Raw genomic sequence first — 28,000 nt, 5'->3', positions numbered from 1 at the left:
TTATTATGTTATTCCTGCATATCTACAGTTCAATTTGGTGTAGCTTTTTTAAGTTGCCTTGTGAAATTACTAAAATTTTTGTATTTACAAATTGTGCTGTCATTGTCGTTCTATTGTACCATTACGTGTGCGTACAGAGGAATATAAACTTCAAAAACAAAATAAAGCATCATCTGTACTGCGGAGTTAACATTTTCTGGCTTGTATATGATGTAGAGAAGCCTACGTCTGAGAAATACTTCTTAACTTCAACCAATATCGCAAACTTTCATCATTCTTCCGGGATTTAGCAAAATCGCTCTCGAGACGAACGTAGGCAACGTAACATTTGGTAAGTGTGATACTTTACTCTATGTCACGATAGGTACTTGACTACATTACGTTTTATTTTGATTTTAGACCTGTAATAGTAGCTAGGAATGTCGACAATAGTACTATACCTTGCTAAGCTTCTTTGAGTGGATTCAGCTCCCTACTTATAGATTCCTATTTGTGGCAACGGCACACACAGCGTTGCACAAGAAAAACGTAGATTTTGAAGCCCCAGTACGGCCATGCTATGGAAAATTTAAACCACCTCAAGCTTGATATAAAACACGGCCAGCTACTTTCCTTTTCAATTTTTTTCATGGATTTTCATACTTGCATTATATAAAGTTTGAACAAGTTTCCCAACACGAATTGAGTTTTTATGAGTTACAAATAAAAACAGTGACGTTCAAATTGCATAATGTTAAATAAAAATTTAAGCACTTTTCTCCCATAAAATTGAAGTGTTGTATACTGAAATAGTACCTCAATAGCACTTTTTTCTGAGAAGGTTTCGAGCATTACCATCTTCAAGCATCATATTTAATGTATCCAACTCCACGATTAAATCCTTTTTAAAACGCAAAGTAGAATAAATATTGATCTGCGGCGAGATTTAAATCCATCATTAAAATCATAACAAATACATACTTACTTTTGTTACTTCACAGTTTTGTGTTTTCTTACGCTACGGGTCGACAGGCTCAAATTTTAGACGAATAAATGCAACACGATCATAATGAATGTATCAATGGTGTACACGGCCTAGTACGGTACATAGCTAAAGTTCGCTGTCCAAACACAGTTCGTTTCTGATCCATTCTAAACCAATACCAATGGTTGGGGTGAATTGGTAGCTTTGTCACAGTAAAATGTTTCAAAACTTAATGTTAATAACACACCAATATTAATTAAACATAAACTAGAAAAGTTCAATAAAACCTATCAAAACATGGTTATAAAAATCCCAAACTAATACTTATTATTAAAAAATTTCACTCGAAAATAAAAACAAGAATACGAGAACAAATATTTTGAATTTTATTATGATGCCATAGGCTTCGTGAATGATATCGACCGTTCATATTTGAGATTCAGGGGTTTCGGACTGTAAATAATGTTATATATATAAAGGTGGCATATATTAGTGAAATTTGTCTTCAATTCTGTCCATACGTCGTAAATTATTATACTTAGTTAGTATCATTTAAGTAATTAGTGTCAAAAGTTTTGTGGATTTATGATAAGTTCAATTTTTAATTAGCTTATTATTGAACTAGCGATCCGACCAAAATAAAAAGTATTGTTTTATAGCTCATATTTATTTTTTATATAATGTAACCATAAACAAACAGCAATAAATCAAGGAGTAAAAATAATTTATATTGTGTCCTTCATTAGACATGTCACATGTATATGCTCAATATTAAACGAATTTGTTTACGTAAATTGTTTTGGGAATTAGAAGTTTCGAAGTGTAAGTTCTATTTCGTTTAGTATGGCTGCCTCATTATCACTCCCCCAATGCTTTAAATGAGAACAGATGTGCCGTTCTAGACGTACCAATTGTGACCTAAATCATTTCCAATGTTCGTTCCCTGTTATCGCAGTACGACACAATTAATTATTTTAGCATAGGATTATGCTAATCCTTACCGGTAAATGGGTTCACACGCCTTTATTATGCATCGGATTTCTACGCAGCCCGCGGACGGCTTATTATAATACATTTACCTCATGAGTGATATATTAAATCTTTTGCTTAATTTATAAATTAAAATCCATTTGCATACATTACCGTAAAGACCGGGCTGAAATGTATTTGCAAACTGTATGTCGAATAGACAGTCTTTTCGAAACCACTTATATTGAGAAGGTAACTTGGCATTTTCTTGTATAATGAAATTAGCCCAAACATTGCCATAAAATAATGAAATATCAGAAAGCAACAGTAAATGGCCTAGTTACTGCAAAAATTCTTAAATTTATTTGAATCTGTGACTAGCTACAGAAGCATAGGCTCATCATCATATGACATATTGAACGTATCATGTAGTGTGGTTGATTTTTTAACAGTTTCTAAATACAGCTTATTACGATCCTATATATCGATCTATCGACGGAATACTTACTATAGCTGCTTAAATAAAGTTACGTTTGAAAATTTAAATCTGTGCATGCACGCGAACCGATTTGGCTTTAATTAAATGCAAATGGCAATACGATATCGGGTTTGCGAATATCGATCGGCTGACGCACGCAAGATTTTGGCTCGGGGGTTGTGGGGTCGCAAATACACCGACTTTAAAATTGGCTCAATCGATACAGCCTTTTACGTGCCATAATCTAAGATGGATTGGTAACAAATGGCTTACGACAGTGAGTACCATTCTATAGTTGTTCAAGTACATGTTTTTCTAGTTTCAAGAGAGCTCAAGGACTATCGCACTTATTTCTAGCCCAGAAAACATGGGAGAAATTTATCCAGGTTGCCAATTTTGTTGTGCAGAGATTTAGAAAAACAAGAAAATGGCAAACAAACAAAAAATTTTAAAAAGCGAAACTTGGGTGCTTTAAAACCACAAGTATTTTTATTAAACAAATGTTGAAGATTTCGTCTTAACTTTGTCTTTTCAACTAGATTTGACTCAGACGGAACTAATTTTATGGAGAGATATGGAGTCATTGCGGTTTTTATTTCCCATGATCTATAATTTAATTTGGGTTTTTGATTCAGAGTTCGAGTATATTAATTTTTAAACCCGTTATGGACCATCAAACATATTGTGAATAGTAATTTTCCATAAAAATCGATTTAAAAAAAGTTGGAAATTCGACATATTTATTACTTTTACCGTTTCGCGCCTTTGAAAAAACACCAACAACACTTAAATTCGGATAATTAGAAAAATTGGCATTTTTAAAACGACATGTCGTTTGAACTGCGACATCAGTTATGTTTAGACAAAACATTCAAATTACAGCGCTCAATAGTCAAATGACATAAGTGATGCGCTCCGATGTACGAACTGATTGAAAGCACGAACACCTAAAATGACACCAAAAGGCGTTGGCGTTAGAAATTTATAGCAATACTGTGTATAATCCAATATAAATTGTTTATCCATCGCATTTTATGCTAATTAACCAAAATTGTGTAATTTAGAATGCTAATATACAAGGTGTAAACAGCTACCAGACGTTTTTGTCATGTATCCATTATAATTATCTCCCCAATTAGCATGATCGTAATCGGAGAATGAAGGGTGGTTTGTTAGTTTAAGAGCGTTACTGCGTTACCAAATATGGACACAATGCGTTTTCGTTTGCACTTGCAAGTAGTGTCAATTTTAAAAACGTTGTTTTCACTCCATGGGCGGGAAATAAAGTTTTCATTCGCGGTCGATTTTTGACTAATGGAAATTTAGTTTTCTATCACTGAAGACGTTTTTTGACGGTAATATATCCGATCTACTTTTTACTATTTGCTATTTGCTAAGCATTATATGTATTTTATTTTAAAACCCACAGCTGATAGATTCTGGAAAAAAGTACAATCAATTTTTCATATATTTATGACTTTTATGTGGTAAATTTTTATGCTCCTGTATTCTCCGTTTAATCTTTCCAGACACATTTTTGTTACATACCAAAGTTTCATTTTAATCAAAAAAATTATGGCGCCTAAAGTTTTGTATTCTTTGATGTGTTCAGTTACTAAGTGGTCTTAATACCCACCACAGTACTTTCAATTCGCATATGAGTCACTGCAATGAGAAGCTACTGTCGCTAGTTTTGGTTTTTGTTCGAACTCATTTTATTCATCCATCACCCTCTCCCATCGTCTCGATGGATATTGTGTGCTGGTGTCAGCCGATTCGATAGGATTATGGGATTTTTGTACCGGTTTGTTATTTACTATTCAACGGGGCCTGGTATTGTTAGTTGTTAGCCTAACATTGATAACCCTTTATGTTAGCGGAAATTTAACACCCCGATATCGATAGTGAATTGAAAGGCGAAGACAACCGATGGCGCGTCAAACTCGTATCACGTGGCGTGTTTGTTACCCGCGATTTTACGTTCAAACCAATTTCACTGTTTTTGTCCAATGGTTATGATCGGTTTCCTAAAGATCACGAATGGACCACACATGTTAATTTGGCCAACGACAAACCAAAGAGCGCTATGGTCAGAGCTATGGGAATTCAAAACTCATCGTAGTCCATTGGTATTATTTACTGGGAAAGGTCGCCATTTCAATTAACCTCATTATGATGACGCATCATCACAAATTAATTCAATTATAAAATCATAAAATCATGTATGATTTGAACTAACTCATGGATAAAACTTGCGAATTCTGGTCAATTTATAGTTATATTTAGTTTTGGACATCATGTTGATTTGGCGATATCGGAACAATAGATATTGGAGATTGTCCAAAATGGGTTTCCAAAAATGAAATATATAATATTAATATACAGAATCAGTGTACAGATGACATCTCAATATCTTCCATTGATTATCAATTATAATTTGCACCCGAAGTTCATTTCAATATTGTTGTGTCACAATAGAGTTTTGAGTTAGTCGAAATATATCAGCGGGAATGATTTCAAGTGGGCACTTGTTAATTAATTTAACGTGATCATAATAATGCTCCATCATCAATTAGACTGTCAACAAACCTATGAAATGTAAACAGAATTCCTGTGGGTTCAGCTGCCACAAAAGGATCCAAGAGTTCGTTCTCAACCCATGACAGATATTTGAATGTTCGGCCATACCTCACAGCAACATTTTAGAGTTTTGTTGATATCAAAATATTACTGGCCTGTGAGGTTAACTAAATTAGTGGAAAATCAAACATTAACTGGTGGTAATAAAACAAACCGGTACCACAATCCCCATTTTATTACCACGCAATTCCAATCTTGCATCATTTTATAGCAAAGCAAATTATTTTGCAACCAAAAACCAGGGTAATGTTAGCTGATCGGTGCCAAATTGGTGGCGAATGCAAACGCCCTGAATCAATAACAACGTTAGCATGCGTGCGTGAGTGAAGAAAATGATATAAGCTAAATCTGAATCTATGGAGCGCCCTAACGTTATTAGTGAGTGAGTGCATTTATATTTAAGGGTGGAATTTGCGGAAGCACCAAGACAAAAGTATGAGAATACGCGACTCAGTTCAGATATTTTAAACGCTTCGATGACTAGAATTAATTGAAATTGAAGATTTTCATGAAGATTTCAGCAAGGAGGGACAAGTTCTAAAATACGTAAACTTAACGTTAATATTTAAGTGATGCCAAAAATAGTATCACCATTTTTTACCGATAATCTTATGAGCGCGGGTTAAAAGTTACAGGGTTTCAATAGTTTCCATTGTGCCTTCTGTAGAATGTGTGCTTTGCCATTATGCGGGCAGTGACAAACCTTTGGCATAAAAGATACGATGTGTAGACGCAGTATAATGAAATGTTGCCGATTATCAAATATGAGCAACTTTCTGGCAAATATCAATTTCCTCAAAACGGCACGCAATCGTCAGACCGATTAGGCTACCGTGTTTTACTGTCAGAAATCTCTGAATTGAGAAGATTCAGACAGACGACAAATACCATCGCAGGAATGAATATTTATTTTCCAAGGTTTGGGTACGTCAATTCGTCAGATCGAGTTAGACTCAAACATGTTTCAGACTTAAGATTAAAATCCCGTGTTTACTGACAGACAAAGTCTGGTAATCACACGCCGGCGTGAACACGAAACCTGTATTTGTTTCGAAGACTCAATTAAAGAAAGTAAATAGATTTGCTTTCGGATTTCATCCGTCAGTTAATATACTTTTTGATAAATTGAAATTGATGATGTTTTTTTCTCTTATACTGAACAAATTGAATTTTCTTTTTTCACTTACATATAGTTTGATAAATCGTTTTGCAAAATTTATTTTTAAAAAGCTGTACATTCGGTTATATTTGATTTTGAGACATATTTCTTTATTTTTTATTTATTCTTTCTTCAATTTTTGTGTTATTAAGTGAAAATGATAGACTTTTCATACTTGTTTTATAGTACATGGATAGTATTCTTCAGATTGAAATTCGCAAATTGAATTAGGACTACAAGGAGTTTATACGGTTTCCTGGATCATTTATTATATCATATAAGCAATGTCGTGCGGAATCGTACAGCTAATGCCATTCCCCAAGTTAATTATTCTGTTGGTGATAATTGAAGGGAGTGCCTATCTATTGACACGTTGGTTGTCGATTGGACTAGTGGAAAAAATTTAAAAATTGCGCTTTGAATCAATACCATAAATGTATAACAACCATATTTCGGCAAGGTGTTCGTGTTTAATTTATGTTAATTTTCGACACGTCTGATCGTAAACTCTCAAATAGAAGGTCGTAATACATTCGGGAGATATTATGATAACTGGAATATCCAGAGTGTGACTCTTTCAGACAATTTAAACACGGTGTTTTACTGTATTTCAGTTTTGTACACTCCTGATGATAACTGTAGCGGTATATCATTTCACAGAATCATCATTTTCGATCCACCGTTTTTATAAAGTGCCCCGGAAATGTGATCGGTAGCATATAAATTTAAAATTATTCATCAACAAATATTTGCATATCCTAAGCTTTCGTTACTAGATTATTATCCGTGTTTTATTGCTCATTTCTTGTGCTTTTTAAATTACTTTCATCCTGCCATGTCAATTCTTTATCCGTTCTATCCATTATTTGCTCATCGGATGTTGACCGCCCCCAATAATTCGGAAGCCAGTGGCAAATTTCAATGCTTTCACATGACCTGTTTGCTCGATTAAAACGGAGCTTACCATTGTTCGGCCGAGATTAGTGAACAATACCGAGGCCGGATATGTCGCGTTTGCGCATTTTACTAAAAGGGGACGGAAATGTAACTGTTTGTGTCAACGATCAAAAAGTTTATTCGGAGGTAAGAACAGGGATGGCTTAATTTCCGATTGCGGTTTTTCGACAAGAAGAGAAATGTTTCTTTTTCGTTCCGGCCCTTTTTCGAAAGAGGATTATCCGAAAATGCGAAAAAGTCACTACCTGATTGAGGTAATTCAGTTCGATGAAATTTCAAAATGTCCTTCTGATCTTGTCCAATAATGTTTTAATGTCCATTTGGATGAAGTACAATTTATTTGGAAAATAATCCGAATATCAAACTTGTAAATAAGCTCTAATAACGCTTCGAATATGCCAAAGATTTTACTAAAAATTTACACAGTATGTCAAGTAGGAAAATGACATTAAAGAGATTTGCAACACAAAGAAAGGTGTAACCGCTCCACGCAGCGTGTCGCTAACGCCATTGTCATATCTCAAAAGAGCAGCTGTAGTCAAAATATGCGTATAAACACAATGTATTTCAAAGATTGTGAGCGCAAGGTTGAAAGTTGGGCCAACACCATTCTTCGTCATCACATTGTCCAAAAGATTTATAATAGGAGCCGACTGCTGGGGGAGTATTTGATTGATTGGTCTGAATTATCTCACTTAATTCTCGCGGAGATTCTAGTATTTTAGGAGCAATCATCAGGCGTTCTATTCGCTCTGCGTTTGTCTATTATCCTGGTATAGTTCGTATACAACCATTATGAAATCTAGTTGTCATATCACGATACTGTCAGCATGATTGCCAACTGAATTCCAATTTTTATATAGTCCCACAAGTGGTTAACCTCTTTCAACCACATCTGATTGTCAATTGTGTAAATTTCATTGTGGTTATGTGATTATTTCCAAAAAGAAAATAAATTAAATCAATCCAATTTAACATCTGAAATTATTGTAATGTAATTGTCCGGAAATTAATTTGGAAAACACACAAGAATTTTTTGAGTTGAGATGAGATCTTTTACTGACAGCTGTATTTGACACATTTCTATCGCTTTCGCAAGCTGGTGTCTTGTTGAGACAGGCTAATCTAAATTACGGTATATATGTTATTAATCGTATTGAGAAATATTACCAATAACTAGCAGTAAATAGCACGTTGTAACCAAGTAAAGGTGCATAGGCAGCTATGAAACCAATATAGGTTTACGAAGTTTGTGACATTCCGAGCCTATTTTCAATTTCACTACTTATTTGGTTGCCAACTCCAATGGTGTCAGAGCGGGATATGTGATCTTACTACATAAAACATGTTCGAGTTATTATGTATAATTTTACTTGGGATTTAATTGCACATAGATGAAATTGATTGTACCGCAAATGATTTTTGCGTCGTTTATTAGCTATCTCGCTGACAGAAGACATCAAAGTGGCGTCATAAGCCCGTGTCACGTCACAGTTATATTTGACTCGTGTGGTTACACCCGCATGCCGAAAATGGCTGCTTAACTGTCAACGCCAGATATATTGGCTCGTAAAAATGTTGCATGCGTGTTCTTTACCAGTGCCAAATTTAAAATGCGACCAACACCGAGCAGTATTACAATGTCACTCAGGAATGTCTGCTTTGTTTCCGCAAGATATTGTGCAGAAGGTAACGGAATGTTGCGAAATTCCAGTGATCTGTATGTTTATTAATTATTCGTATTGCCTCTATTTTGTATATCTAAATAAGCCTTATTATGGCGCCATTTTTGGTATTTTGTTTACGTTTATATAAATAACCATTTCAAACATTATAACTTTTGAATTATCGTTATCGTATCTAATAATAAATTGTTTATAATCGTTCTTTCTATGCTTCAATACTTATGTGAACCACCTTACTAATCTTTTTTTAAACGTAAATCATAGTTAGTTGTACTCGCATTTCACAGTAAATTTTGCAAAATAAATTTAGCAAGATATTTTTCAGATTTTGATCGTATTATTAATTAAAGAGTTAACGAATTGTTGGCCAATTGGACCCCGATGGCGTTGTACGACTTACCCCAAAATACAATTCATATCAGCGTCATTTTTAGCAGTACATATTAATATGTAAAATGCTTGTTTAGAGATTTGTTTAATCGCGCGTTTTCCATTTATAATCGTTATTATACCGCTAATACTATATGATTACTGGCTTACGCAGATCCATGCTTTTTAAAACTCGTTCACACACACACAAACCGATTCACTGGTACCTACCTACCTGTGAATCACCTCCCGAAAGTGCATTTGAAAGAAATTGGTTTGAGAAAATAGATATGCTTTTATATCGACGATTTGCACGTAAAATTACTAAACTTGATTTGAAAGTTTCGAAGTTTAACAATAAAAGATTTTTGTAAATTACAGTGACATTTTTGATCACGTCTAAAGTAAATTACTCTGTGCTTCACATGCGCTTCATGTGAGATTTGATATTCATATCTTTCGATTTTCTGTGACCTTTTTCTGAAAGGTCATTCGACTGAAGTATGTGGAAATGGGTTACCACGATTATTACAGACCACTCATAAGTAATATTATGTCTGGAAAATATTGAATGCTGAGCGTGTTTTACAATCACAATTTAGAGCAGTGGCGTTACTTGCATTGGCGGCCGAAATGTAATCAGCATGTAATGAATGAAATGCTTTTTGGCGGCTTATTTCATCCGTATATCGTGTTTGCAAAATACTGTCAAATAATCCAAATTTGTCTTGGATTAGATAGCTTACTGCGTCTCATCTTCTAAGATCGTTTATTTATTGTTTGTGCCTATCGGAATTAGAGCGGTGCATTAAACAGCTCCCCGTCTCACTTACCCCAGCTATTGTTTATTCCGTTTGATCCTATATCTGCAGCAATACTTCACGTATTTTCCTCGTTTTCTCACGCAGACAGGATTACGAAATTAAGCCAAAAATTTGATCGTCGAAGGTGAGAGTGTGGTTTTGGACTCTACCAGGTAAACAACGATCTTTGCCGAGTATCTCTATCGTCTTCTTTTGTTGTATAATTTTGAGAGAGTGAAAGTCGGAATCGAAGCTGTATTTATTGTAATTGTCTACAAATGTGGTAACAGGATAAGTTTATGAACACCTGGTGTTTTGCATTTACGGAACTTGAACTTTATTTTTTAATTTGCATTCATTGTATTGTTAATAAAAAATGATCATGGGAACAATAAGGTAAATTAGATCAAAAAAAAAATTTTGACTTCAAGAGTTCTTGCTGACTCATCCATGCAAGTCAACAATTTTGTATCTTAGCCTTTATTTTAGACGAGTGTTAACGAAGTTTTGCGACGAGATTTGGGATTGTTTTTGTTCAAAAAGGCTTTTTTTCTTCACGTTCATTCGTAAAATTGTGGTCAATATGTGAATAAATAAATACAAAAGCTAGGTTGAAGAATAGTATTAGTGCAAACGAAATACGGTTGGTTCGGTGCTACCTTTTCTCGTTTCCTATTAATGGATATTTTAATGCCGAATATAGCATCCTTTCGGACGTGATAAATTTTATGTCAGCTTGCATCGTAAACTTATTGTTCTTATAATATAGGTATAGGACATACATTTTTGGCGTTATTCAGGTAAAACACCTATTTCCCGGATATTGTGGAACACTGTGTTTTAACGATAAGACTTAACCTTGGGAAGCTGCGATATCGAATTCAATACTAATTAAATCTTCAAGATTATAGGATTTGTGAATATTTGAAATTATAATTTATACAAAATGATGAGAGGGCGGAGATACGAAAACAGCTTATTGTTGAGGTTTTCATTCCCCGCGTTTCTTGCCGTGATATATGGTGAGAACGTTCTTTCTACAGGTTTGCGATACCGGCTATCAATTTACCATTACCAGTGGTTTCAATGTATTGTATTATGTTATTAACTACGATGGTAGCCAACCGCTTTTGTGTCTTGTCACGGAAGCTGAAAATTACAGGCGTTCTTGATTTCAAATTACATCTATTTTTAAATAGAACAATGTGGTTAAATAATTAATATGTAACTGCCAAATAGGTCAGGGGTATAATCAGAGTACAGTAATAGCAGTAAAAATTATAATCTTTTACGTAACCATTTATTCAAGTTTAGACTCTTACTGTATATCGCTATTAATAAATATGATAAAATATAAAATATATGCTATACAGTAACTTCCTTTGTATGCCTGTTACGATTGTTTCTATCGCTACAATATATACAAACATGGATATCGTTTGTCTGAATCTGATGGCATTAGATTTAAATCTAAAACGCAATTTGTTCAGCTGTGTCTTCCAAAGTGCTTTAGCCAACACAGAGATGTGTAATGTAGAACAATATTCCATTTTTTTTTTCAAGGTTTTTATTTTACCTATATTGTTATGTGTTTAAATGAAGCATGTACCAGGCAGTGCAAATGAAATGCTTTTAATAATCATTTTGTATTTCGTATTATATCGTACTAATAAATCTATTTTTAACATGAAATGTAGATACATTTTACTATTTTTTCAACTGTTTTGAACACTCATGAGTACTTGAGTGTATATGTATATATTGTTCTGAGTACTTAACAGAAAACAATATACTCTATTGTCACAAGATATTGACATGTGGGTACGGTATTTGCTGTTGAACGTCAAATATAATAAAATTGGAAAGTGTAAAGTAAGGTTCCATTAACGTCAAAATGATAAAACACGACAAACGTAATAGGCTATAAACAATGAACATGAGTTATGGAGTGTATCTAAGAAATTTACAACATATTCTGTCTCCGAAAATGACACTTTTATTTGATTAGAGAAGTGAAAACACAATGTTAATGGTGTAGTAGGTAATGATAGCTTTTCAATTTAAGTAGTTCATGACTATTTTGTTCCCAACGTATTTCTAATACAATTTTTTTTGAACAGCTAACCATGCTCTATCAACAATAAATAACAAAACATGTTTAATATACTTGGCGATATCGTTCTTAAGCTGGGCAGAGAATATTTTTATCGTTCATTTTCATAGCTTCATATTAGCAGAAAAACGTTTTGCAACCTGGATTAAATGAATTATAATTTAGTTCATGAAGCCTTCTGTATCGGGAAATTTCAACAATAAATGTATTATATGGGAATATACGAATAAAGGCCTGTCTATATAAATAATAGGATCACCTGTAAAGCGAAACGGTGTTTCATTCGTGACTGACCAAATATTTGGTTAATTTATGAGAATTTTTTTTATATAAAAATTAATTTTAGAAAAGAATGCAAGGATAGAGCAAATTCTAAAATGAAACACCATTGTCTATCAACAAAGTCGATAATTCTAGGTCCAGCATAATTAAAAATATCATAAAATGAAAACACTATTTGATCTGGAAGGCGACGCAGTTCGATAAAACTCCTCCGACTTATTATATTGTGGTTTGTGCACACAATGGTAATTGTTTAAATAGTCTTTCAAGTCGCTGGTCTTTTATGGCAAGACGGCCTTTATATTTGACCTTCCTTAAAATATAATTTTGATAATGTGTCGGTAGTAAATTTGTATTTTATCACTCTGTTGAAAAACGGCTATGTATGATGGATACAAAATCTCAATCTCTATACACATATCATGTTTGTTCAAAGAGCTAACTTCGAGCCGAGGACGCAAACGACTCAATCCCGGAGAGGACTTGACCGCATCGGATACGCTACCATACGCTGTATAGCTGCGTGCTAATGTATCCGGCGCCTAGACGTCTATCCAGAATTATGATGTACCGTACGACACAGCTAAAATATGAGTAACGAATATTACTTATGATGTATATCATAATCACGTTAGGCATGCTATGTGTAAATTTTTAAAATGGAAATAGTGTCAAACATATCTGACTTAAGTTCGATTTGTTAATATGCTTTAGTAAGATTATAATAAATAGAATTGCGTAACGTTGGACAAATATTATATCTTTTATCAGTATAAGTACTAATATATTCTAAAGATAGGCGCACGACACATGTTAATGGACAAAATCTGATAAGATAAATGCGCGTTCTCGTTAAGTGTTAGAAAAGCAAAACTAATGTCGATTTGTCTGGCTGTCAAAATGTCAACTTTTTTAGTAATAAATATCATTCGGGTTGAGTAAAACAAAATTTATGAAAAATTCTTGTGTGGCTTTTTGTGGTTTCAAACTTATTTAATGAGGAAAAATGTGGAATTTTTGCTTCTGTCTAAACCAAAATCTCTCAGCTGGTGGGCCAGATCGCATTTCTCAGGAAACCTTGCAAAAATGTGCGTAGTAATGATACGGATGTTGCCCAACAAAAGTTCACTGTTGGTGTTCTAGTTTTAATTGTTAGCTATATCATCCAAGAGCCATAGTAAACGAACGGGTGGCCAACTATGATTACTAATTGCTTTTTGGGGATAAACTTCATTTATCAGCGCGGGAAAATAACGCCATTTTTATTCGGAGAATAATGCTTAATTTACTCGAATATTTAATGTAATTTGTTAATAAAAAACAATTAAATTTACTTTTAAACGCAAAAATATGTTCAGTTATCTTAAATCGAGTTTTCGAGTTTTAAGTTTTAAATGACATTTTTGCCTGCGTTCACTTGTATGAATTATTGTGGAAAAACTCGAAACTACAAATTTACGGCATCTTACTTGATGCTTATTATATATGTATAAATAATATATTTTAATTTTTAATGATTGTTTGTTTTGATTAGGTATATGCATTTGCATAAAAATGTTATTTTGAGTATGGCCATTTATACTTACATTTTTGAAGTAACCCGTTGCAGATCCCAATCCAGTTGTCTAAATTTTGGAAGTGGTATATGTCAAGCAAATGCCGCTGAGTAATATTTCCAGCCTCTGGACTATGTAAAGTCGCGGTCAATACATAAATATGCTAATTTTTTATTAATCCCAACCGAGGAAAGATAATATAAACATTGAGTGAGAAAATCGTCGTCGTCATAAACATCGCCATCTTATTATGCGTTAGTCATAAATCATTCCGAAGCGACAGTGCTTTTATATATTCAATCCATATATGTAGATTACGACAATTTTGCATCGAGGGGGTGATATTAATAATTTCATTGTTTTCTATAATGAGCATTATGTTCAGTCCTTTTGTGTCGCCAGGTTACAATAATCGCCACAATGGTTGCCCACATCTTATATACTCTGAAATATGAGGTAATTTTACTGATGATTAGAAATATTATTCACAAAGGGTATCTGGTATCATTAATATGAATACTAATCGTTCTGGGAATAAGTTTGAAAGAAAGTTTACTTTTTACGACATGTTGTAAAATCGTTTATTTTACTCTATTATAATATTTCTATATGATCAATTTTGTTCAATAATCGTCTTTTTGTTGTCCAGTAACCCATGAAAGATACAGTACCACATCGCGTGTAGGTCTAAAAACACAACTATGAGTTAGCAAATACTTTTTGGGGTGTAATTTAAATGCAGATCGATACCCAATACTGCTAATTTATTGTTTAAAAAGTTGCATTCATCAATATAGTTGTTTAAATGTGAGGTGGATGCGAACAATGTACCTATAATTCAATGCTTGAAAGCAACATTAGAAGTCATTACAATAAAAGAAACAATTAAAATATTAAGCACAAATGAACAGTCATGGAAATTCATATTTTTACGTCACAAACTTGAAACAAAGCATTTCCGCTGATCGTGATTGCCATCAAAAGGAAAATTACTCAATTACTTAATTTCCAATCTCTCCTTTCGAGAGTATACTTTTAGTTTCATTATTTTAAAATCAGTAATTCCAGTCAGATTTTGATTTTTTTAGACTAAGCTATTTGAAGTTTATTTATATATTTCAACCATAGTTCTTAAAATAAAGTTTCAGCATTATTTTGGGGCGAAAAATAGTTTGATATAGTCAAAAATTACAAAAGTTCGATTTTTGCGGTCTATCGCGATCTCATGCCGTCATCGGAATATTTTCAAACTTCCGATTCTTTTTAATAGCCGGTTGAAGGCTATTATTAGGGAATAAATTAGTACCATCCACAAGATAAACCGTATAAATTATCCCCTAAAATTACCACTCTTTGGACGAATTTCCGTCAATTCTGGTCATGTTCCCATGATAATTTCTATAACAAGGATTTGTTAAATTGGTAAGAACAAATCAAAAAGTGAACATAAAATATAAGCATAAACTGACCGCACCTGACGGTTATCAGTTCACACTTATTGTTCCGAATTACGACCACAGTTATTATTTTGATTTATATTGTACCGTGACCTAAATATACCTAATCTGTCAAAAATATATAAATAAAATAATAAATATTGGACGATAAATAAATAAAATGCGTAGATTATATATTCGAAATACGACAGAAGAGTTACCGGCGTGAAGGCACGCGATGTGAAAGCTTAGATTCAATGTTACAATAGATGGTGATAGACGAAATATGTCATCAACTCGAACTTAACCTCTTTATATTATCAGCCTCGATATCAAGTATGGACCTATATTAATCACGTTGCGTTTTGGTTTTAATAGCCTTGGTGTATGCTTGATTGTAGGTAACAAAGATTTTCCTGTTTTCACAGAGGCGTACAATGATTTCTGTCACGTTTTTCTACAATCTAACAAATCTAGAATCGTTAAAGAATGTCAGCGATATGTCCAATGTAAACAATGACCTCTGAAAAATGAAACTAGCGTCCCGAAGCTAAATTTTCCCGTGATTTAATAATTTGAAAATACAGCAGCAAAACTTGTATTTCGTAGGGTTGATTCCACTTCATAATTCAAGCGCCCCCCTTTTAACAACCCAAAAGCTGGTTTTTCATCAGTAATGAGTCAAATATGCAAGTAGTGCAACATTATATCCTGGCGTTTAATTTGAATACCAATGTATCTCCAGCACAGCAAGAGACTGGGCCAAAATGATATGTCATCCATGTTTGGCCAATGTAAATTCAATAATCTTACAAATAGCGATATGTGCGGCCAAACATAGTCCATTGGTTTTAAACGATGGGAAAGATTACCACACTAACATTGGCCTGAATTTTTGAACTCTTATGAACCCATAAAAACGTCAAAAATGAGCCTTTTATAATTGCTCTATGACTTACCGGCGAAGTAACCTCCCATATATCTAATCAAAATATTTGTTTGGCAATATAGGTTTCAACCAGGTGTCGAGTTTCCCAGCAAACATGAGTTATCCGAAGTAGCTAATTTAAGACAAAATGGCTTTGTCAACATTATTGAGTATCAGCTAGTCGAATAAACCTTCAATATCAGATAGGATAGGCAAGGCCGGCATAAACAGAAATTTGAAACAATAAAAAGGATAGATTTTTAGAAAAATGCCGTTCAGAATTTATTAACGTATGAAAAACATTCTTAAAGTTAACGTATTTAATTATTCTTGACTGCACAGATGTTTAATAAACATCAGTTTCATATTTATCAGTTACAATAATAAATTGGACATCGAAGCTTCCGTAATTTTGATATCTGCTTTCTATGGAATATTGACACCCCACATGGTAACCTATTTTGTGTTCGTGAAACATTATCAACTTTAGATCTTTGGCGTTGTGAATTCGTTGCTACAGTTGGAAGAATCCGGCGTTGCGCTTGAGAAATAGGAATATTGCGATAGATAGTTAGCTTTTCGCACGTCTGAGTCATATTATTCAGACTACTTGTTAAAATATTATTTATTTGTTCAAGTTCTAAATATCGACAGAGCATTAATAATCTTACACGGTAGACATGTGATGATATCACATTGATAGACATCAGGTATCGGTATTATCACACCGTGATGTCAAAAATCTGCGCTAACTTTGACTCACTCACAAGTGAAGACGAGATAATCATATTTGCGTTTGAGAGTTATGCTGGGTCCTGTCTTCCAGGAAAGTCTACAATTGTTCTTGGCCATACATATTGAACTCGTACATATTGTAATCTGTGGATCTGGTCTAATTGAAAAGTATTGTAACACCCGGATGCTGTCGGGACATTGGATGTATGTTCCGATTGTTTACTTCCCCATGCAGTCATTGGGGGATTTCATATGTCGTACTTTTAACATATATCATATGACTCAACTTAAGAATTGTTCAATATTTGTCTCCTAATATTATCTATTAATATTAATCCATTATTTTTTTTTTCGCATACATCGTTGTATGTTTTTATTAGTCAATTTCGAAAATATAATACCTACCAGTAAAATTTCCGAAAATTTCTGTGTGTATTTTAATACCAAACATAAAAGAGAGCTATTTCCGCCTCCGCACATTAAAACACTCAAATTATAGTTCTATTATTTATAATTCCACCAAAATATAAAACTCTAAAACTTTAATCGGTGTCTGAATCTAAATTGGTGGTTTCGTTCGCTACATAAAAAAAGAGTAGCATACTTTGCCTCTGAATACGTCTATTCGACTCATTACCATACCGATACGATTGTTCATAATAGAACATAGGCTTACATGGGACAGAATTTTGTTTTCTTTTGAGTATTTGAGTTTTATTTGAAAGAAGTACTATTGTGGTAAAAATGATTGTATATGGAGCGCAACTAAACCGCGACCGTCACGTCGTCGGTACATTTCTTATTTGGATAAATATTAATGAAGTTTAGCGAGGCAAATTCTCTTTTGAAAACGAGACGTCTGAAACTATGATAAATGAAAAATAAACTAAAAACAAATGATGTCATTTTTGTTTTGTTAATTCATCTTTTTTTCTTTATTATTTCAGAATTTCGGTAAAATCTTTTAATCCATCCGGAATCATCAGTAGCGATAAACATGAGTAAGGTATGTATCTTCTTATTTTTTTTGTATTTAGATATCAAATAGGTCTCGAACTAATAAATTAAAGTCAATTGCAAGGCAGTATCTTATCACTTATGCATTTCGTGTATCGAAGTCCTATTGTTTCAGCATCGAAACTTAGAACACGTCAGGTGTTATCAGTAAATTGTGCAACGCGTACAATAGACCTTTCCCGTAAGTGCTTGTTTATCTTTGCGCCCTTCTGCGTATTGCAAACACTATGGATCAAAGAGATATCAAAATTCGAATCTCATTTGTTAGCAGAGGCTCGAAATTCATGCTACGATTTGACGCCCGATTATACTTCTGTATTTAAACACAGATCCAAACTAGGGCAGTCGCATTTTATTAGGGTTAACGCAACATACTTGTGTTTATTGAATCATTGAATTCGCTATACTTAGAATATGAAAAGCAAAAAATCAAAAGAATCTCCTCAATACACACAGGAGGATGAACTTAGCAAGTTGAGGAGAGCTATAGAAGACCAACGCCTAAAAGCCGAACGAGTGGATATATCAGGGAAAGGACAGTCAGGCGGTGGTGTTTATTCGCCATATTCTAATAACGGATCTAATAGTACTGGCCAGAGTCATCATAACACAACCGGATCACCGGAAACTGAAAGTGTTTATCCGGTTTTTGTCCCGCCAGAACAACACGATCATTGGTCTAGTGCGGCTTCAACGGTTAGCGGACTTTCAGCAGAGTCAACGTTGACGAGAAATAACGTCGGTAAGTGTGTTACCAGGTTTTCATTAACATATACTTGTAAAATCATTACTCTATTAGTTGTGCAATTAATCAGTGTAAAAACAATTCTATTCCAATCAAAAGTTTGGATAACATAAGGCGTGTGTACAAGTAATCTGCACTGCCGAACTAACAGAAACATACTGTACTTTCTACTGTTCCTATTGATAAAATAAATACTGATCGATTTGTTCAAAATTTAATAATTGCAATAAACTTCAGATAATATATCGCCGGATTCTTCCATCAATAAACGAGTATCATCTGGAAGTTTATCAAGCGTTAGTTCTCATATAAGTGGGTCGTCGTCCAGTACCGGAAGTAGTGGTCCAGAGGTAGAAGCGGCGATGAAGCAGAGCAAAAAGAAACGCTGGGTAAGGGTAAGAATCATTAATCATTGTTTATCATTATATTAATACTATTAATTGTGTCATTTTGAAACAAAATCATACTATTTTCTGTTGTTATTCATTTGCATTCATCTTACACAAGACCCAAATGGACGAGCAGTTGACACGTGGAATGGGTTAGCACTTAATCACCCCGAAAATAAACACCCAGCACGATTTGTGAGGATTGATTTGATCTGGTAATATAATCCATTCCAGGCATCAACGTGCATTGTAGCCCAATGAAGCGAACCACCGTCTGAGTTTTTAAATTAGGTCTTTTGGGGTTAATCGAAAAAGCAAGCAGCCAGACGTTTTGTATGGACTATTTTTCAACAAAAACCTATAAAATTTATCAGAAGTGGACCACGGCCGAACTAAGCATAATCACTCGAAGTATCAATGGAATACATACGTCTTAGTATTAAATTCATGGTTTAATTGTGTACACTAAGCTGTATTTTGGGTTTCGGAGTGATTGAGAGTTTTTCAGTACGGTTTAATTCTTCTTATTTAGATCTGATATCACCCAGTTCGTGTTCATCCCATGAGTTCATGTTAAAATTAACATTTCGTATTTTATCATTATGTGGATCATGATCATTGCTTGTATCATCAAGTGTGTCATTTTGTAAATATCGATCGCATCTGTGTACAGTTTTTATAAATGTTTTTATTTTGTTACAGCTTCCTCTGAAATCTTTTTCAAAGACAAGTAAATCTCAATCGTCATCACAACCCGATCTATTAGACAGTGAAGATTCTGGATGCCCATTGTCCCCAACTTTAAGCAGACGAAATCTTCATACGACTGGAAGGTATGATAAGATACTCGGTTATTTTTTATACTTAAAGTTTGATTGTTTTTGTGAGCTGACCTGTTCATTATTTCAGTCTAGTTTCTCTAAGACTACAAATGCCAGTTCTGCATAATTATTTTTCGTATTTCGTTTGAAATCATTTCTTCTTCCATTAGTATTAACGTTATGAACTTCCCGAAGACGAAAACAAACAATTTCACAATTTAATTTTCATTTCAATCCAGCGTCGGTTCCAGCTCTGAATCAGAAGCAATCCAAGAATTGTTACAAGTTGTTCAGGAAAAGGAGAGAAAATTAACTGATATCAGATTAGAAGCTCTTACTTCTCAACATCAAATTCATCAACTGAAAGAACAAATTACTCAAATGCAGGTGGGTGTGCTGAATTTTAATTAGAACCCGAAACTTAATTTATTCTTGACTAGCGTCACGGCTCACAAATAAGATAATAAAAAGGAAAAATAAACTATTGTGCTATACTCACTATGATATGTTTTGTGAACCAAACATAATATTGGAATGAATAAAATAACATCATAATTTACTTTGATTGAAATACTATTCGTCCTTACCAACTTTAGAACGAAATGCAACTTTTGAGACTTGAGAATGAGCGCCTCCAAGCGACAGTCGAATCCAACTGCCAAACCGAGGAGAGAACTATTACTCCGTTACACGCTACTTCAAGGACTCTATCACGGACAACTTCATCTGGTTTGATGAAGCTATCACATTCAAGAACAGACTCAAGAGGTGAGATACTGAAATTCGAGCTCCCAGATTCAAAATTTAATCGCAATATGACATAAAAATTGCATAATTCAAACTTCTTTTTTGTTTTATATTTCCAGGGTCAAATCGATCACTGAGCTGCAACCAATCTCCTGTAACATCCCCAATGCATCATTCGAAATATCCGAGTACGCATCCTACTGCCTTCGAAACAAGTTTTCCACCTCTAGGTAAGAATATATAAAGTAGTATCACGACTATAGTCGATTCTAGGATTATCTGTCAAAATGAAGTCAAACTGGTCGGGATAATTTCAACTCACATGCTTTTACCCTTTACAGATTGCAGAAATCTACAAAATACTCTCTCACCTGATAGCGAGTCGGAAGGTTTCCAGGTTCGCTTCCTTGTTACCAGTTCAAGTACTATGCTACCCGGAAAAAGGTCAATAGTCATCGGATCACTTCCGGTTCCCCGACGAGCAACATGGGAGGAATTAGACAGAGTATCTCAAACTATATTGACGGTAGGTCAAAATTTAATTTTGTAATATGACTATCATAGAAAATCAATTATTGAGTAGTAAAAAATTGGTTGGTACTGAAGCGTATTAAATAAGTAACAACTAAACGTTTCCATTTCAGGAATACTGTCGAGTGCTAGATGGCGAGTCGAGACTTGGCTTATCAACAGCCAGTATAGAATCATATCAAGTTGGCGATTTGAAGAGGGAAATCGGCGGAAAAACACCGGATTTGTTACCTTGTGCTTACATCGTTGGCGATGTAGATACAGTCGAAATCAAATTAAAAGGTATTGTAGAAATGCATTTTTGTCTCCTATATTCTGACTCGATTATACAATTTGCCGATCTCTAATCATTACTCCTCTTATACAGATGCATCACAGGGCTGTTCAGATCAGATGGCGTTTGATCTTCTTATATCACGAGATACATTGGACTGCTACATATCTTTGTTACTTCAACATGGAAGAATAATTCTAGAAGGACCAGCGGGAACTGGAAAAACATCGTTTGCTATGAGGTATTATTGAAATTTTTATATTTTATATTAGTTTTGCGTAGGAAATCAATTTTTTCATTACAATTCTGGTAAAAATAATCTCTCTTCAATTTTTCAGCCTGTCAGAGTATTTGGTTGCAAGATTAAGAGCAGAAGGCGGCAATACGATGGTGTCTGTGATCGACGTAATGCAGGATGGCGAAGAGGTATATATCGTTCCTCAGCAGCAATAGGATTACTATTCATATTTCTACTATGTTTAACTAGTATTATTCTCATATACTACTATTTTCGTAGAATTAACGATTAAAATTACATCCATTTTCAGAAAATTCAACGCTACATTTCTGATCTTACCGCTGCTTCACGAAACGGAGAATCACCGTCCGTACCTGCTGTTTTGGTAGTTGAAAATCTTCATCTACTTTCCTCGGTCTCCGACGCATTAAACCAACTCGTTACCTTATGTGGGTCCCACGGCAGAAGCCCGTATATCATAGGTACATACATAGATAAAATGATACAATAACAGCACTTTATGAATCTTGTGTTTGAAGCACGTTTATATAACAGAACAATATTGGATTTTTCAATGTGGATATGAAAAGTTTTTAAATAAAACCTCAGCAAGAGAGTTTTGAAAATACATATAATATTGCCTGTATAAGATTAACACAAATCCCCAATTAACAGTATTGATTAATATACACTTTCCTGCTTTACTTACAGGCACCATGCTACCATTATTCAATGAAAGGTCTGAAACACATCGAGATTTCCGACTTATATCTTGCTCATGTGACAGTCCACACGTTCAAAGATATTTGACACGAGCATTGAGGTAACTATACTGTGATAATTGATCTTGTAACAATGCTTCGATTTGTGTCAACGAAAACTAGATTTGACAAATTTTTATCTAGTATATATCTATGCCTAATTTTTTTCTGACCGGTGCATTCTTTTTTACTTTTTAGACGATCTTTGGTTGATCACATACTGACGTCATCCAACACGTGTGCAAGAGAAAACAGTAAATTATCAAGTATAGTTTTATGGATACCACTGTGTTGGCAACATATCAATCGATTCCTCGAACTACAAAATGCTCAATATGCCTATATAGGTAAGATCGTGTTTCAATACACTATTTTTAGTTTAATAGTTACCACAGGACTTGTATAAAACGATCGCAACATTTGCAGGTCCCAAGATGTTTCTGAAAACGCCGATGAATGTAGCGTCATCGTGTAATTGGTTTGTTGGATTATGGAATCGTTCGATTGTTCCTCATCTAACTACAGCAATAAGAAGTGTACCTCTCCCACATGGAAATGCATGGGAAGACCCGTCAAAATGGATGATCAATAGGTAGGATTTCACTTATTTGAAAACAGAATGATAGTCATGATTTATGGTATACTATTATTTGGTGCATTTGGTCAAGTTATTCATCTGATTTTGACTTGACGAAAAGTGAATATTCTGTTTCAGTGACAATATGTTCATTCGTATTTCAGCTTTCCATGGGATTCTTGTGAAACCGCCGTGAATCCAGCAAAAACTCTCTGCAAAGTAGAACCTCCAAATCCACAAGATTTACCTAGATATCCATCAGTTCACGAAAATCTTGCGCACGAGAATATTGAAGACTTACCATTACCTCCACCACCAGTTCCTGTTCGATCACCCACAAACTCATTTCGAACTCCTTGTGCAACATCGTCTCCCATCAAAGCAGCGTCAAGAAGTTCGAATGGATGTATGAATAGTTATACCAGAAGCAATAGCAATGACAATATATGGCAGAGACAAACTGGAAGTAACACCCTGACCCGATCACCGGCTCACACATCATCAAATACGCATAGACATTTTCATACAGTAGGCAGCAAGCCCCAAAAATATTCTCGTGCGGGCAGCACAGGTCTGTCAGAGGGTGAAGATCCCTTAAAGAGTATGCTTGCACAGTTGAAGCAATCGGCTTTGAGCACCTCAAAAGATGATTTTAATACAACCCCAAACAATTTCTGATCTAAATTTGTTATTCCCAATTCCCGAAACATCAACTCGTTATGATTATATTGATATGAAAATCTCAACTGATAGCAATAAAGTTCATGTTCAGCAGTTTTTTGCATTTTGACAATTATCTTAGATTACTAGAACCCAACATTTGTCAATAAATGTTTTTCATACTTCGTTTTATTTTCGTTTCACTTAAATTAATTTTTCTTATTTTGCATTTGATGTATCTTTTTGTTCCTAACGTTGGAAATTGTTCACACTTCCGCGCAGTAAATGAGGAAAATCGTTGTAAATTTCACACATGTAAGAAATTAATATCTGTAGTCAAAATATCACTTTATCGTTTTTTCATCCAAAAACAACATGGCCGATTCGAATATGAATTCTTTTCGTATACTGGTCAAATTTGTAGTACATCTGTATGTAGCAATGGTTATAGACAAAATAAGTTTTTAAGAAGCGCGATTTGTCTATGGCCTGTTTCTGGAGTAAGATTTTATGTATGATATAGCATGAATATATTTGTTATTATGGTCATTTGACGTCGTCAGCTTTTCTGCTACTATCATTTAGGTTCGATGGTGTCGTTAAAGAGGACTGAAAACTTTCTCTGCTGGTGAACGAAGGCATGGCGTTGTACGAATCGCCAATGGCGTTTTAGTATTTGTGTTTTTCAGTCTCGACAAAGTTGACCGCTGATCTACTGCTGGTCGGTGGTCAGTCGAAGCTTTGATTTTATCATTTCGATTTAAATTTTGACCTATTTGAAGCGAAATAAAAATTTATCTCGATATGCGTTCTGTTTCTGTATTTGTTCTGTGAGGTAGACCAATTGCCAGGTTATATCAGCCAGTAAATAAATTTAAAATTTTGGTAACGGACAAGGGAAAAGAATAACGTTGTATGGTGAACGTTTGAAAACAACAACAAATGAATAACCAGGAAAAGGTCATGATATTATGCACATAAGTTATTTCAGGATTATTTAGAATGTATTTCTAGTGCTTGAAGCCTCGAATGTAGCTAACACCGGTTGTGCTTCATTTATTATCAACTCAGATCAATGTGACAAGATTTCTCTCAAAGCTATAATATATATAAACACGTTTGCCACTACTGATTTGGGGAGTCTATAAGTATAATAGCTATCCATGTTATCATGCGACAATTGGATCAAATTTCCAAATACTATTTAGGCCTACACAACTTAAATGCAACGATGTTCATATCCTATAGTCCCCAGTTCCCACAAATATTAGTTTCTACGCAGATCCGACTGTTGTGTGACAAAACAAAAAATCGAATGTAGTTTGTGCATAGGCCGTAAATTATATCATACTTGAACACGTCATATAGTTCGTTTTGCTAAATTCAATTTTGTTGTTGTCGTTGTAAACAAAATCGCCACTTTTTCATAAATAATGGACCCAATGATTTCAAATTTTCAGTATATACTAAAAAGCGCTATCGCTTTTGATCGATAGTATGTTGTCACGCGATATCCCACAAAAGCGAGGTTGAATCTGCTCCAAATTTGGCATGTGCATACATCATATCTCGGACCAGAAGCCTATTAATTTCGGATGAATTATGTTGTATAATTAGCGAGTTATTGATTTCTTTTTTTTTAGAATTAGCGAGTTACTAATTAATTAACTAATTTTTTTTTTGCGGGAGATTGATAAGTCAGGTTTTTATTTTTCAAAATTTCCAATTGAGTTCAATGGCGCCCGATATTTTTCACGCAAAACTTTGCTACGTGCCAATTCGTGGCATTACTTAGCGACACCCACTCTGTGATCTGTGCTTACTAAACAGCTAAGGCCTTACTGGTACCGATGTGGAATTCTATGACGGAATGACCTGATTTGCAATTCTGATTTGAACATTTTGAATAATCCGAAAACCGATATCAGTTCAAGTCGCATATGTCACCGGCTGCCATTGCACATTCTTGTCCACATATTTAAACATAACTTTTAATTGTCGAACGAGAATGTCGGTCGGAGACCGAAGACTTATCGATCGAAAGTTGGGGAATCCCCCAAAACAAAAACTGCAGTTTCGATTCCTTCGCTCTGACTCTATATTGACACCGCATGTCCCATCACTATTAATTAATAACTCGCTAATTATACGACATAATTCATCCAAAATCAATAGGCTTCTGGTCCGAGATATGATGAATGCTCGTTTTCGTGAGATATCGCGTGCATCTAACAGACAAACAAACAAATACCTATTAACATACTTACCGATCAAGATCGATAGGTAATAAGCGTTTGAGCGAGTTATTGGTATAACAAGGACACGAATTTGTGCATTTTAAAAATGCGCCAATTTGACCCCTGTAGAATTGCATATTGATAGTGCGCGCCGATTCCTGAGTTAGTTTCAACGCGTAGCCGATTTTTTAAAAAAGCGATAAAGCACGATGTCTGGAAATAAGCACCTCTTTTCGAACCAAACCGCAAAAGCATCATAACAAAGATCCAGCTACCGGTATTTTTCAATGATGATGCCATTAAATTTAAAAATTGCAGACCTTGTGGCGGTCCACATTCGCAATCTGGTGGTCAGACGAAGTCATGAAGACTGCGGTACGGGTAGTCTACAGATTGCATACCCGTTACTACTTCGTTTTTATCTTCGTTTCCATATATTTGAGCATTGTTCTTAAGTTTTTTACTACGCTGCATCGCGTTGCCGAAAATTTGGCACAATGGACCTTTCCCCGAGCATCGACTTCCTTGTTTGACATCGTGACATTGGCTAATCCGCAAAAGACAAAAAATGACGTAACAATGCCCCCTTTTCGCATCCGCTCAGACACTTTTCTTACTCAGACAGATTTTCAGGCGTGGTCGTAAACATTAGGCCCTACCTCGTTTTCGCGTTTTTGAACTCTATTCGCTAGTTTTCAGTTGTGTTTCGGAAATTGAAATATAAATCAGATAATTCAATGATCACTCTGTCTTCCTAGGAGTGTTAATTTAATTGCAGTAATAAAAAATTGGCGTAGAAATAGCTGTGATAGACTAGGCTAAAATTCTTTTCCAGTAGTTTTAAAAAGCAGATTGTTGTATGCGATGAATCATAATGGTGGTTTGAAACACATACCCCATTTTACAGGCGCCAACTCGCGAAACCACTCTTGAATAAGGCCCGAAATTTTTGCAATGGTTCCATATCTGGCAACGGGATATGATAAAGCCGGAGGAAGATATTGTTTTTCTGTGTTTGGTTGGTCTTGTGTTCATTTTTGTCTGACTGTTATAAAGGTTTGATTGATGTGGATACTATAATACAGGCTTCTTATACTTTAAACTGACAGCCGAGTCATTTGTTGTCGATGATCATGCAAGCTACGGCAGAACGATCCCTGCCAATATGCAAGATTTCTAATATCTTTCCTCATCCTACATACAGGCATATATATAACTGTATAAAGACGATTTCTTTGTGCAAATTGATAAAATTATTGTTTCTGAAAGGCCTAGAGACCACATGTTCTATTTTTTTAAATGAAGCATCACAACTTTTCATCATCATGAGGGAATAGCACTGGAAAGGTTGAAACAACTGTTTTAGCCTAATACAGTTCCTATATTTTTATAGTCATCTCATCTCAGGGGGAAAAGTAGCTATATAAACGATGGTTCACTCATGTGGCGAGCCGCCACATAAACTCACATTATGTAATTTTTTTCAGAGGCACAAAGTACTAATATTCTTTTTAAACTAGTATTTTGTGAAATATGAGATCAGTGTTGACGCTGGCTCGTTATTCAACAAGTACATCCGCCGAAGATGGTACTCACTAGGAGAAGCTGATTACGAAGTTGGAACATTTCAAATAAATTGTGAGTAGTGAATTGTTATCTCAAAATTGTATCATAAACAATATAGGTTACTGTTCCAAGCAGGCAACTAAGCTTGTATGATAATGCAATGATTTGTTCTCACTGGAAGTTCAATCGAGACCATATGACTAGTCACGCTCTCAATTTCAATGGGCTGGTCTGTTGCCTGCCGATAATATTGATGTTATTATTTGTTGAACCGATGAGAAAAGAAGTAGAAGTAGACTAAAGGATGATGCGCAAAGTGTCGGCAGTCGAAATTTCCACTGATCGCAGTCGGGAGTCTTTATA

The 28,000-nt window shown here is 34.6% G+C and overlaps 1 protein-coding gene and 1 long non-coding RNA gene across 5 annotated transcripts in view; both read left to right on the top strand.

Moving 5' to 3' along the window:
- The window catches only part of LOC144422777 (uncharacterized), a 124,100-nt gene that overhangs the window by 49,877 nt on the left and 46,223 nt on the right, over positions 1-28,000 (top strand). The window lies entirely within an intron of this gene.
- Positions 14-24,639, top strand: LOC120344180 (neuron navigator 3-like). Of its 3 annotated transcripts, XM_039413289.2 has the most exons (17): positions 14-331; positions 18,022-18,080; positions 18,548-18,833; positions 19,074-19,231; positions 19,928-20,058; positions 20,286-20,433; positions 20,643-20,814; positions 20,913-21,023; positions 21,135-21,319; positions 21,438-21,606; positions 21,692-21,839; positions 21,937-22,024; positions 22,147-22,318; positions 22,548-22,659; positions 22,796-22,944; positions 23,024-23,189; positions 23,339-24,639. In XM_039413289.2, the coding sequence occupies exons 2-17, from the start codon at positions 18,072-18,074 to the stop codon at positions 23,850-23,852; spliced, it is 2,718 nt and encodes a 905-aa protein (XP_039269223.2). In that variant the 5' UTR covers positions 14-331; positions 18,022-18,071; the 3' UTR covers positions 23,853-24,639. The 3 variants fall into 3 exon arrangements, with proteins under 3 accessions (XP_039269223.2, XP_039269222.2, XP_039269221.2); XM_039413288.2 differs by lacking the exons at positions 14-331; positions 18,022-18,080 and having other exon boundaries at positions 18,434-18,833; positions 19,074-19,225; XM_039413287.2 differs by lacking the exons at positions 14-331; positions 18,022-18,080 and having other exon boundaries at positions 18,435-18,833.

The sequence above is a fragment of the Styela clava genome, chromosome 5 (genome assembly GCF_964204865.1).
Source record: "Styela clava chromosome 5, kaStyClav1.hap1.2, whole genome shotgun sequence".
NCBI lineage: Eukaryota > Metazoa > Chordata > Ascidiacea > Stolidobranchia > Styelidae > Styela > Styela clava.
Note: the sequence above shows the minus strand (reverse complement) of the source record. Positions and strands in the feature narration are given on the sequence as shown.

Coding starts and splice junctions, on each gene's coding strand:
- LOC120344180 (XM_039413287.2), top strand. CDS start 18,506: ATGAAAAGCAAAAAATCAAAAGAATCTCCTCAATACACACAGGAGGAT. Junction 21,607..21,691: donor AGTCGAAATCAAATTAAAAG/GTATTGTAGAAA, acceptor CCTCTTATACAG/ATGCATCACAGGGCTGTTCA. Junction 22,945..23,023: donor TGCTCAATATGCCTATATAG/GTAAGATCGTGT, acceptor CAACATTTGCAG/GTCCCAAGATGTTTCTGAAA.